The 13,116-nt window shown below is 48.7% G+C and overlaps 1 protein-coding gene across 1 annotated transcript in view; it reads left to right on the top strand.

Annotated features, from left to right (window-relative positions):
• Positions 1-511: 511 nt before the first annotated feature.
• Positions 512-13,116, top strand: part of magixa (MAGI family member, X-linked a) — a gene marked incomplete at its 3' end in the record, with an annotated part of 20,316 nt that continues 7,711 nt past the window's right edge. Inside the window, exons 1-15 of the mRNA XM_079226427.1 lie at positions 512-559; positions 639-876; positions 1,510-1,626; positions 2,038-2,157; positions 2,893-3,073; positions 3,159-3,380; positions 3,510-3,580; positions 5,569-5,736; positions 5,837-6,003; positions 6,088-6,187; positions 6,384-6,558; positions 7,094-7,727; positions 8,321-8,384; positions 8,544-8,762; positions 9,926-10,216. Of these exons, the coding sequence (XP_079082553.1) occupies positions 518-559; positions 639-876; positions 1,510-1,626; positions 2,038-2,157; positions 2,893-3,073; positions 3,159-3,380; positions 3,510-3,580; positions 5,569-5,736; positions 5,837-6,003; positions 6,088-6,187; positions 6,384-6,558; positions 7,094-7,727; positions 8,321-8,384; positions 8,544-8,762; positions 9,926-10,216 (2,809 nt within the window). The 5' untranslated portion in view covers positions 512-517. The remainder of the gene's footprint in view (positions 560-638; positions 877-1,509; positions 1,627-2,037; positions 2,158-2,892; positions 3,074-3,158; positions 3,381-3,509; positions 3,581-5,568; positions 5,737-5,836; positions 6,004-6,087; positions 6,188-6,383; positions 6,559-7,093; positions 7,728-8,320; positions 8,385-8,543; positions 8,763-9,925; positions 10,217-13,116) is intronic.

The raw sequence follows: 13,116 nt of genomic DNA on the forward strand, positions 1-13,116 counted from the left end.
AGCTGTACACAAGTGTCCACATATGATTACAGGTGTCCACAAGTGTCCACAAGTGTCCACAGATGTTCACAGGTGATTAAATGTGATTACACATGTCCACAAGTGTCCACAGGTGTTCACAGGTGATTAAATGTGATTACACATGTCCACAAGTGTCCACAGGTGTTCACAGGTGATTAAATGTGATTACACATGTCCACAAGTGTCCACAGGTGTCCACAAGTGTCCACAGGTGTTCACAGGTGTCCACATATGATTACAGGTGTCCACAAGTGTCCACAGGTGATTACATGTGATTACACATGTCCACAAATGTCCACAGGTGTTCACAGGTGTCCACATGTGATTACAGGTGTCCACAGGTGTCCACAAGTGTCCACAGGTGTCCACAGGTGTTCACATATGATTACAGGTGTCCACAACTGTCCACAACTGTCCACAGGTGATTACAGGTGTTCACAGGTGCTATTGAGCGCGCTCAGTAACGTTGTTTCTTCCTGTCTGCAGCTCGGCCGCCATGTCTAAAGCGACGGTGAAGAAGCTGCACTGGCGCTCGAAGGTAACGGCTCTCGTCTTCACACCTGGAGTAAGGACCGCCTCCAGTCAGCTGACCTCCCTTCCTCTTTGTCCGTCTCCAGGTGCAGGAGAGCTTCGTCCCGCTGGGCGGCGGCTCGGGAGAGCTGGGGCTGGCCATCGGGGGCGGGGCGGACTACGGCGAGTTCCCATTCGTCACCGCGGCCCACGGGGGCGGGGCCACTGTGGGCGACATCATTCTAGAGATCGGGGGGACGCCCGTGTTGGGGATGACCCTCGGTGATGTCAGAGGAGTCCTCAACTCCTGTCCTCATCCAATCAGAATCAAGACGGTCTCACCAGGTGAGAGCGCACGTTCAACATATCACCATGTCCTCTGTAATGAGATCACTATGACATCATGTCCTCTGTAATGACATCACTATGACATTATATCCTCTGTAATGACATCACTATGACATCATGTCCTCTGTAATGACATCACTATGACATCATGTCCTCTGTAATGACATCACTATGACATCATGTCCTCTGTATTGACATCACTATGACATCATGTCCTCTGTAATGAGATCACTATGACATCATGTCCTCTGTAATGACATCACTATGACATTATATCCTCTGTAATGACATCACTATGACATCATGTCCTCTGTAATGACATCACTATGACATTATATCCTCTGTAATGACATCACTATGACATCATGTCCTCTGTAATGACATCACTATGACATCATGTCCTCTGTAATGACATCACTATGACATTATATCCTCTGTAATGACATCACTATGACATCATATCCTCTGTAATGACATCACTATGACATCATGTCCTCTGTAATGACATCACTATGACATCATGTCCTCTGTAATGACATCACTATGACATCATATCCTCTGTAATGACATCACTATGACATCATGTCCTCTGTAATGACATCACTATGACATCATGTCCTCTTCCCTCAGGGTCGTCCCTCTGTAAGGACCTCAGGTTGTACCTCAGCAAGTGTTTCACTCCCGGCTCCATGGACAGTCAGCTGCAGCAGCTCATCAGAGAGAACCTGTACCTGCGAGCTGTACCCTGTAAGACACACACACACATGCACACACACACACACACACACACACACACACACACACACACACGCACCTGTACACACAAAACATAAACACAAAGTACAAAAGGTTTCTGCGCCTATTTTCTTATAGTCCACTTTGGTCCCGGTCCACAGAGTCCTGTGTGATGTTCATGTTGTATTTGGAGAGAAAACATAAAATAATAATAACAATAAAACTGCGGCCTGTTCCTTTAAATGAAGGTCAAAGTTCAACCTGAGCAGCTGCAGGTTTCTACAGCGTCTGTCAATGATTCCAGGAAGTGGACTACACTCGTGTTAGAGGTCATGTTGTAGGCCACACACACACACACACAGCGGACACGTTTTACACAGCGCCGTCCCTCTCTGATGACATCACTGTGCCCGTCCCCCACAGGTACGACCAGGCAGCCTCGGGACGGGGAGATCTCAGGTGTGGACTACAACTTCGTGTCCATCGAGGAGTTTTTCTCCCTGGAGGAGTCCGGCGCTCTGCTGGAGAGCGGCAAGTTCAAAGGTGTGACGTCATCTTCTCTGACAGACGCAGAAAACACGTTCTCACGTGCAGGCAAACGGATCTTATGTGTGGGAGGTCAAAGGTCAGCCATGAACCTGTCTGTGATAAAGGATCCACGCTGAATATTTGATCCGTATTTGGAAAAGAGGATCCGGTTCTTTAATCCGTCCCACTTCTCTCTCCCTTAATCTGAAGGATTAATGAGACGGAAATAGAACCTGAGCTCGCACATAAATACCTTCATATATATACTAATACTTATATACTAATATATATATATATATATATATATATATATATATATATATATATACTAATACCTATATACTAATACTTATATACTAATATATATATATATACTAATACCTATGTACTAATATATATATATATATATATATATATATATATATATATATATATATATATATATATATATATATATATATACTAATGCCTATATACTATACTTATATACTTATATATACATATATACTAATACTTATATACTATGCTTATATACTAATATATACATATATATACTAATACCTATATACTATACTTATATACTAATATATATATATATATATTATATATATATATATATATATATATATATACTAATTCCTATATACTATACCTGTACATACATGTACTAATACTAATAAAGACACAGTTATTATTATTATTATACATTGCATTATAATGGACCGTGTTTTTCTCGGCGTCCAATCACAGGGAACTACTACGGGACGCCCCGCCCAGTCCACATCGGTCTGGAGAGTCCACCAATCACGTACCAGGAACACCGGAACCTGCTGAGGAACTTCAGGACGAGGAGCAAGTCTCTGAGTAACCTGGAGAAGGCCGTGGAGGAAGGAGACAACAGCGAGGAGGAAAGCAACCTGTCAGGTAGTATGTGTGTGTGTGTGTGTGTGTGTGTGTGTGTGTGTGTGTGTGTGTGTGTGCTCATTAAAGACTCACACACACCCTCTGTCTGTCAGAGCAGGTTTGGCTGGACTCCCGCCCACAATCCTGCCTCTCAGCCAATCGTGGGAGTTGGCGGTCGGGAATCGGGAGGGAACGGAGAATGGAGGAGGAGGAAGAGGAGGAAGAGGAAGAGGAGTAGGGAGAGGAAGAGGTGGAAGAGGAGGAGGAGGAGGAGGTCCGCTGCCTGATAACTGGGAGCTGGCGTTCAGTGACTCAGGAGAGCCGTATTACATCAAGTGAGTCATGATTATTGATCCAAACATCACTCATCAGTTGAATTCCTACATTACCCACTGATGATGATGATGATGATGATGATGATGGTGATGATGATGATGATGATGGTGATGATGTCACTCTTTCAGTCATCACTCAAAGACGACCAGCTGGCTGGATCCTCGAACTCAGAGCAAAGAGACGACTCCCTTTACAGAACGTGAGTCTGATTGATTCATTGATTCATTAATTATCGGTCAGCTTGGGTGATTGATTCTCAGTCTGTGCTGTCTGCTGCTGCTTCATAGTTAGTTAGTTTAGATAACATGTTAAAACTCAGTATTTTCAATTTTTACTGATTTATTTTAATTTGTTTTATTGTATAATCTAGTCTAATTTTGTAATATTAAGTAATTTAACAATCTGTCCCCTCTGTCCTCACCTGTCCTCACCTGTCCCCTCTGTCCTCACCTGTCCTCACCTGTCCCCTCTGTCCCCTCTGTCCTCACCTGTCCCCTCTGTCCCCTCTGTCCTCACCTGTCCCCTCTGTCCTCCCTGTCCTCACCTGTCCTCCCTGTCCTCACCTGTCCTCCCTGTCTTCACCTGTCCTCACCTGTCCTCACCTGTCCCCTCTGTCCCCTCTGTCCTCACCTGTCCTCACCTGTCCTCACCTGTCCCATCTGTCCTCACCTGTCCCATCTGTCCTCACCTGTCCTCACCTGTCCCCTCTGTCCCCTCTGTCCTCACCTGTCGCCCCCTTACCTCACTTGTCCTCCCTGTCCTCACCTGTACCCTCTGTCCTCACCTGTCCTCACCTGTCCCTCTGTCCCATCTGTCCTCACCTGTTCCCTCTGTCCTCACCTGTCCCCTCTGTCCTCCCTGTCCTCACCTGTCCTCCCTGTCTTCACCTGTCCTCTCCTGTCCTCACCTTTCCCCTCTGTCTTCACCTGTCCTCTCTGTCCTCACCTGTCCTCACCTGTCCTCCCTGTCCTCACCTGTCCTCCCTGTCCTCACCTGTCCCCTCTGTCCTCACCTGTCCTCACCTGTCCCCTCTGTCCCCTCTGTCCCCTCTGTCCTCACCTGTCCCCTCTGTCCTCACCTGTCCTCACCTGTCCCCTCTGTCCCCTCTGTCCTCACCTGTCCTCACCTGTCCCCTCTGTCCCCTCTGTCCTCCCTGTCCTCACCTGTCCTCACCTGTCCTCACCTGTCCCCTCTGTCCCCTCTGTCCTCACCTGTCCTCACCTGTCCTCACCTGTCCCCTCTGTCCTCACCTGTCCTCACCTGTCCCTCTGTCCCATCTGTCCTCACCTGTCCCCTCTGTCCTCCCTGTCCTCACCTGTCCTCCCTGTCTTCACCTGTCCTCACCTGTCCTCACCTGTCCCCTCTGTCCCCTCTGTCCTCACCTGTCCTCACCTGTCCTCACCTGTCCCCTCTGTCCCATCTGTCCTCACCTGTCCCCTCTGTCCTCACCTGTCCTCACCTGTCCCCTCTGTCCCCTCTGTCCTCACCTGTCGCCCCCTTACCTCACTTGTCCTCCCTGTCCTCACCTGTCCCCTCTGTCCCATCTGTCCTCACCTGTCCTCACCTGTCCCCTCTGTCCCCTCTGTCCTCACCTGTCGCCCCCTTACCTCACTTGTCCTCCCTGTCCTCACCTGTCCTCCTTGTCCTCCCTGTCCTCACCTGTCCTCCCTGTCCTCACCTGTCCCCTCTGTCCTCACCTGTCCCCTCTGTCCTCACCTGTCCTCACCTGTCCCCTCTGTCCTCACCTGTCCTCACCTGTCCCCTCTGTCCCCTCTGTCCTCACCTGTCGCCCCCTTACCTCACCTGTCCTCCCTGTCCTCACCTGTCCTCCCTGTCCTTTACCTGTACCCTCTGTCCTCACCTGTCCTCACCTGTCCCCTCTGTCCCCTCTGTCCTCACCTGTCCCCTCTGTCTTCACCTGTCCTCTCCTGTCCTCACCTTTCCCCTCTGTCTTCACCTGTCCTCTCTGTCCTCACCTGTCCTCCCTGTGCTCACCTGTCCTCACCTGTCCTCCCTGTCTTCACCTGTCCCCTCTGTCCTCACCTGTCCCCTCTGTCCTCACCTGTCCTCACCTGTCCCCTCTGTCCTCACCTGTCCTCACCTGTCACCCCCTTACCTCACCTGTCCACTCTGTCCTCTCCTGTCCTCACCTGTCCTCATCTGTCCCTTCTGTCCCCTCTGTCCCAGTCCCAGAGTTCAGCGAGCAGCCCGGCCAGCTGAAGGGTTACTCCATCCACACCCGGCTGTCTAAAGGTCCTCGAGGCTTCGGCTTCAACATCGTTGGAGGAAGTCGACCCAGAGAGTTCCTCCAGGTGTACAGCGTCACACCTGGAGGGCCCCCAGCCCTAAACACAGGTACTGGTACTGTGTGTGGTACTGATACTACTGCTAATATACTGACTCCCTCACGTGGATGAGCAGCAGACTGACTGTGTCCTGGTCTGTGGTTCTCCAGGGGACATCCTGGTCTACATCAACGACAGCTGTGTGCTGGGCCACTCTCACAAAGAGGTGGTGGAGATGCTGAAGGCGGTGCCGATGGGCCAGAGTGTGGACGTGGTGCTGAGGAGAGGGTACCCCATGCTTTACAACCCGGATGGGTGTCCCAAGCAGAGCCTGGAGACGGTGCGGTGGTTATTGTGTGTTCAACAGGGACCACCGTGGAGACCACCAGCCTTGTGTCTGACTTCTTAACCTCTTCCACAGCCGCAGACTCCCAGTGAGCCCCCCTACCCCCCCACCGTGAACCGCGGGCCGACACACCTCACCTTCAGCCGGACGCTGGACGCCGACAGCAGCACGCCAGGTCAGAAAGACGATGGAGGATGTAACATTAGTATTTTAACTCCATCACACATCCAGTCAATCAGCTGATTCCTGCTTTGTTTTGTGTCTACAGAGAATCAAACACATCCGTTCATACCACCGATCACCTTTAATTTCACTCATTGATCAGCTGTCTGTCTGATAAGTAATAACTCCTTCACTCTGATATAATCTAGGGCCAAGCCGAACACCGCCCTCCTACGCCGCTCAGCCAATGACAAACGGGCTGACGGGCCCGCCAACACCCACTTCCTCTGACCCTCCATTGGGTCCACCACCACCCCCAGAAAGGACGGCAGCCATCAATCACAGTGACTCTGATGGCGGCCTGTCAAACGCTGGAACACGCAGGTGGGAGGAGCTTCAGTGTTAGCATTAGTAGTGTTAGCATTAGCCGTGTTAGCAGCAATAAGTAGTTTGTAAAGGAGGTCTTTCTACAGTGATTCTCTGAATCAAAGACGGTGTGTTCAGGTGTCCCTCAGAGAAGCTGCCTGGGGCCACTACTCTATTGCAACCAGTCATGTTTAGCTCAAACCAACCAATCAGAAGCTGTGCTTGAGGTTGAGTTTAATGTTCGTCCAGGACATGTTACATTACATTAAGCTGACGCTTTTTCCAAAGTGACTGACATTTTAGCTTTATACACCGTAGAGAAAGCAACGGGGAGCAATTTGGGGTTAAGTATCTTGCTCAAGGACACATCGACATGGACTAACGGAGCCAATTTATGTAACAATCTGTGCGGCCTCATTGCGTCGACACAGCTCTGATTGGTTGAAAACATAAGCTCTATTTATTCTCAGGAACCTGAGTAGCATAAGTATGAAATGATAAATAAATGTTTCATTTGTATAAAACCTCTGTTTTCTGCTCCTCCTCCTTGCAGGTCTTCTCTGATTCGATACAACAGCAGCACCCTCCCCGCCTACTCCTCCTCCTCCCTCCTCCAGCTTCAGAGTTCCAAGTCTTCAGAAAGCGACCTTTCTACGTCGACGCTCCCCATCTCCTCCTCCACGCTCCCCATCAGTTCCGCGTCCTCCCACTCTCTGTTTAAACTGGCTGTCTCTCAGCCAGAGACGGGCCTCCTCCAAAACTCCACCAGCCCCACTGCCGCGAACAAGCCCACCTCCTCCTCACCTCCTGGCGCTCCTGTGCAGCGCCCGCCGATGCCCCAGACGTCCCTCGCCTTGACCCCGCCCAGAGACGTCCCATCCTGCGGCTTCAACGGCTGTCCAGCCAATCACCAAGCGCCCTCCTCGGCCTCTCGAGGAAACCCCGGGCTGGTGCTCCCCCTCGGTGCGGGGCCGCCAGGAGGAGATCCTCCTGGAGAGCTGGTACCGGTGGCCCTCGGGCGCAGCGAGAGCGGGGGGCTGGGGTTCAGCGTAATGGCGGGAGGTCAAGGAGGTCAGCTGGCGGTGGTGAGGCGGGTCTGGGATCGAAGGCACTGCCCATCGCTGCAGACAGGAGACACCATAGTGAAGGTCAACGGGGCGGACGTACAGAGCCTCAGCCTCTCTCAGGTAAGACGTTGTTCTTTATTCAACAGCCAGTCAGTCGGCATCAACGTAGCCTCATGATGCTCCGCTCTCATTGGCTATCCAGAGATTCAAACACAATGGATGCTCATTGTTTCTGGACGGACTCGAGACTGTGGGAAATAGGGCTGGGCGGTATGGCCAAGAATTCATATCACGGTATTTTGTAAGATTCTGGCAGTTTCACGGTATGTTACGGTATTATTATCCTGGTCTGTGGTCCTACAGCGGACATTCAAGTCTACATCAGCGACAGCTGTGTGTTGGGTCGCTCTCCTAAAGAGGTGTGGAGATGCTGAACTCGATGGAAAGCTGAACCTCTCTAAACTGGGTTGAACTGCTGGGTTGAACTGCTGGGTGCCTCTTATGTGCTGAGTCGTGGAGAATGTTCGATGGCTCATTATCAGGTGTCCGGTGTTACAAAGATAGGAAGAGGAGAAGTCTTTTCCTGAGCTGGTTTCTGAAGACTCCTCACTTTTATGCCAGGATAGAAAATCTTCTGAAACAGGTTTTAACATCAGGGGATACCTTTGCATAGGACTTTCTTTACATAACCATTGGTGCATGTCTGTCCTCAGGTCCAGAGAGTCCTGCAAGAACACACCAAACAGGGAGAGGTGGTACTCCTGGTCTACAGAGGAGGTACATGAAGTGTGAACCTGCTAACTCTGATCCATTCATTGATGATTATCAGTTCTAGCTCTTGGATTTATTTACTTTGAAGACAGGGCATCAATAAAAGCTTGAGTCGTGTTTCAGGTGAACCGACGATCACAATGAAGATCTTTCTCTCTCCAACAGGTCCCATGTCTTCCCCAGTCGTCACCCCAAACCTCTACAAGCCCCTCCCCTCCTCACACGGCCTGGCCACTCCCTCTTCCTCCCACCCTCCGCCTTCAGCCGACTTGCCTTCCCCATCCACGGGTGCCTTGGTGGGGGGCGTCCCCCCACTGAACCAGGCTGGCTTGGTCCTGGAGAGTCCCCAGGAGGGGCACCTACCAGCCCCAGGGACCCACCAAGGTAACTGCCCTGATCAAGTTCTCCTTGTGTCTCCACCTTGTCCTCCTGTCTCCATCAGTCTGACTAGGGCTGGGCGGTATGGCCAACAATTCATATTGTGGTATGTTGTAAGATTCTGGCGGTTTTACGGTATATCAAGGTATTTTTTTTAGATGAAAAATAAATGTTTTTGCCTGCCGAAGAACGACAACGGAAAATTCTTACGGTATGGAAATTTGAAACCGGTATACAGGTGTAACAGGCCAAATGAACCCCCGCCCAGATTAAACCTGGGTATACTTTGGCCCAAGCCAGAGTATACCCGGGGATAAACTGTCCAAGGCCAAACTATACCCGGGGTGTAAAATAGCCTAGGCCATACTATACCCCTCCAGGCCAGAGTATACCCCAGGGGATAAACTGTCTGTTGAGTTGCGTCATCCACACAAAAGGCGATGACTCCATGGATTGGTTGACCTATCCCGCAATCTTCAATCTGCAGTCATCAACAGAACATGCACTTTATCTTGAAAACAAGCATGATCATTTTGATGTTATCAGTGTTTAACTTTGAACATTCATATTGTAGCGAGGACTTGCTAGTCTTAGAAGTTGAAGTTTCAGGATGTTCTGACTTTTATTACATTATGTTACAATGTGTATTATGTGTGGGGTATGTGCTTCTATTTGAATGTGTAACACTACTGAGAAGTGTGGTCGTAATCTTTGATCTTTGTGGATGTTTTGATATTGTTATCAATGTTTAACTTTGAACATTTATATTGTAGCAAGGACTTGCTAGTCTTAGAAGTTGAAGTTTCAGGATGTAATAATCTTTGATCTTTGTGGAAGTCTAATATTTTTTCTGTAAAAAAAGTAATAAAAGTCTATGTTTTAGAGTTTTAAGATTTAAGTCAGTTAGCTTTCTTACTTAACTCACCTTAGCTGAACTCCCAATAAAATGTTGAAAAATGAAGTAATTATTGTGTATATCACTCAACACTACTGATATCATGGGGGTATAATCTGGTTGGAGGTGTATAAATTGGCCTAGGCCATAATATACCCGGGGTATAATCTATCCAAAGCCCCTTTAACCCCAGGTATAGTCTGGACTGGCGGTATACTATGGCCTGTTACAGGTACCGCACAGCCCTAAATCTGACTCCTCCTTGTTGTTCCAGGAGCCTCTCTTGCCCAGACTCCAAACGGGCCCCCAGCCTCGGCCCTCATCCAGAGCACCAGCTTCCTGGACTCCGTTCCCGTGACGCTGACCTTGGAGCCACGTGATCTGCTGGGAGTCGAGGAGAGCGCCGGTGGGCCTCCTCCCGTCAGAGGGGGAGTTGGGGGAGGAGCACTGGGAGCAATCGCTAAAGATGGAAGAGGAGGCACAAAGACGGTGGAGGTGGATCTGAGGAGGCGGGCGGGAGAAGGTTTCGGATTTGTCATCGCCTCTCAGGAAGTGACCAATGGGGGTGAGTCCCAGTGAATCTCTTCATTTTATGTACATCCCCTCAGAAACACTGTGTGAATGCTGAACTCTACATGTTCCATCCCAGAGATACCAAAAGAGGAACTCCCACGGATTCTCTGAGTACTACTTTTTATTCAAAATGCTTCCATTAAGTTGAATGAAAGAGAGAAAGAGTATGTGGGGACTTAAACTCGTCCTGCACAGACCTGGACAGGTGGAAGACCTGGGTCGTTGGTCTGGTTCTGTAATCCTTCTACCTCCTGTTTTGTTTTAAAATAGCATCTGAAAGATCTCAAAGCTCCACATTTGAAAGTCTGGGTCAATGGTAGAGCGTCTCATTGGATTAAAAGGTAGTTCAGAAGACGATTCTTCCTCCCGGGACCTTTTCAGAACCTACGTTAAGATCGATGGAGTACCTGTGTAGATTTCGGTCATACTCCGAATACCACATTGGCGCATTATGAGTTTGTATCCTTAAGACCAAACTCTAAGAACAGATAACTCATACAGCTGTAATGCTGTAATGCACTCTGCAGCCTGTAGGGGGCGCTGACATCTCTGTGCTGTGATGCCCTCTGCAGCCTGTAGGGGGCACTGACATCTCTGTGCTGTGATGCACTCTGCAGCCTGTAGGGGGCGCTGACGTCTCTGTGCTGTGATGCACTCTGCAGCCTGTAGGGGGCGCTGACGTCTCTGTGCTGTGATGCACTCTGCAGCCTGTAGGGGGCGCTGACGTCTCTGTGCTGTGATGCACTCTGCAGCTGAGCTTCTATGTTTGTTCCGCTGTTTTAACTGCGTTCAGCCGGAAGGAACGACCTGGTTTACAGAACAGTCGTAGAGACCTCAAACGCATCGCCTCCCCTGAAACATGAACAATAATCTCTTCTGTTTGTGTGTGTGTGTGTGTGTGTGTGTGTGTGTGTGTGTGTGTGTTATCTGCTCTAGTGGCCACGCCCCCTACCTCCCAGCTGTCTCTTTTCCCCTGCAGCTCACACTCATAGTCGTAGTCTCGCTCGTCCGCTTCCAGAGGCAAGACCTGTCTCACACACAGGCAGAAACACAGACAGACAGAGAGACAGACAGACAGGCAGGTTTTTTTCTTTTTGTGTCTGCTTGTTTCTGGTCTGTTCATCATGTTGGAGCGACTGCAGTCGGCTTTGAAAAGTGTGAAGGACTCCAAACGTAAGTCGCTCACTGTGTGTGTGTGTGTGTGTGTGTGTGTGTGTGTGTGTGTGTGTGTGTGTTTGTACAGGGGTTTAATAGAAACCTGATATATAAATGGGTGATGTGTGATGTTTCCTGCTCTCCGTACCGACTGTGAAGGGATCTCTCCATTTTATTTCACTCTTTTGAGGCGTTCGCTGTCTGGGGCGAAAGCAGGGATTTAGAAACACGCGGGTCCCGGGTGCTTTCACATTATTCCACCGATGGACAGGTGAAGGCGATAAACAAGCCGAATAATGTTGTCAACAAAGACGGGGAGGAAGGAGACAGGTGTTAGCGTCTCTGCTGATTTTCTGGGTTGTTGGACCTCAAAGAGTCACATGACTGAAGATCTCACCTCCTCTTCACGAGGAACACGTTCTGCTGCCTACGTTACCCACAGTGCACCTCTTCCTCTGAGAGATTGGGACCTGTTGTGCTAATGAAGCAGGGATGAACAGTGAGATACAAAAGATATAATGCATTAAATACTTTATACTACTATAAACACATGACATTAAATACTTTAAACTACTATAAAACAGTACTTTTACTTCAACATTAACATGATATTCATACCACAGTACTTCTTCCCTACTTGCTTGGATCGTAGTAAACTGTAGAGTTTATCTTCAGTGTGGAAAGTAATGTCTTCCTCCCTTTGCTCTTATCTTCCTCCCTCTCTCCTCCTCCTCCTCTCAGGAATGTCTGCATAGTTTCTCCTCCTAGAAACTCACAGTAGTATTGATGTGAGCTGAGCAGCAGCTGCTTCACTGTCCGTCACTGAGTTCACTTATTGACTCTGGGTAAAGGGTTAAAGGGTGAAAGGGCTAAAGGTTAAAGGGCTAAAGGTTAAAGGGCTAAAGGGTTAAAGGCTAAAGGGTTAAAGGGCTAAAGGTTAAAGGGTTAAAGGCTAAAGGGCTAAAGGTTAAAGGGTTAAAGGCTAAAGGGCTAAAGGTTAAAGGGCTAAAGGGTTAAAGGCTAAAGGGTTAAAGGGTTAAAGGTTAAAGGGCTGAAGGGTTAAAGGTTAAAGGGTTAAAGGCTAAAGGGCTAAAGGTTAAAGGGCTAAAGGGTTAAAGGGCTAAAGGTTAAAGGGCTAAAGGGTTAAAGGTTAAATATTAAAGGGCTAAAGGGTTAAAGGGTACATGGATAAAGGGTTAAAGGGCTAAAGGGTTAAAGGTTAAAGGGATAAAGGGTTAAAGGGCTAAAGGGTTAAAGGTTACAGGGATAAAGGGTTAAAGGGCTAAAGGGTTAAAGGTTAAAGGGATAAAGGGATAAAGGGTTAAAGGGTACAGGGATAAAGGGTTAAAGGGTTAAAGCGCTAAAGGGCTACAGGGATAAAGAGTTAAAGGGATAAAGGGTTGATGGGTTAAAGGGATACAGGGCTAAAGGGTTAAAGGGATAAAGGGTAAAAGGGCTAAAGGGATAAAGGGGCTATTTAGCCATTTAACCCGCCAACCCTTTAACCCTGGAACCATTTAGACCTTTAACCCTATAGCCCTTAAAGGGTTCCAGGGTTAAGGGGTTAACAGTCTAAAGGGCTAAAGGGTTAACCCTGAAACCCTTCAACCCTTCAGTCCTTTAGGGTTCCAAGGTTAAATGGTTTTATAACTCTGGAACCCTTTGTATCGGGTCTTTCTAGTATTTTAGTTTATTGGAACACAACTCCTTCATCTTCGTCAGCTGAAGTCAAACTGA

Source organism: Taurulus bubalis (genome assembly GCF_910589615.1).
Source record: "Taurulus bubalis genome assembly, chromosome: 11".
Taxonomy (NCBI): domain Eukaryota; kingdom Metazoa; phylum Chordata; class Actinopteri; order Perciformes; family Cottidae; genus Taurulus; species Taurulus bubalis.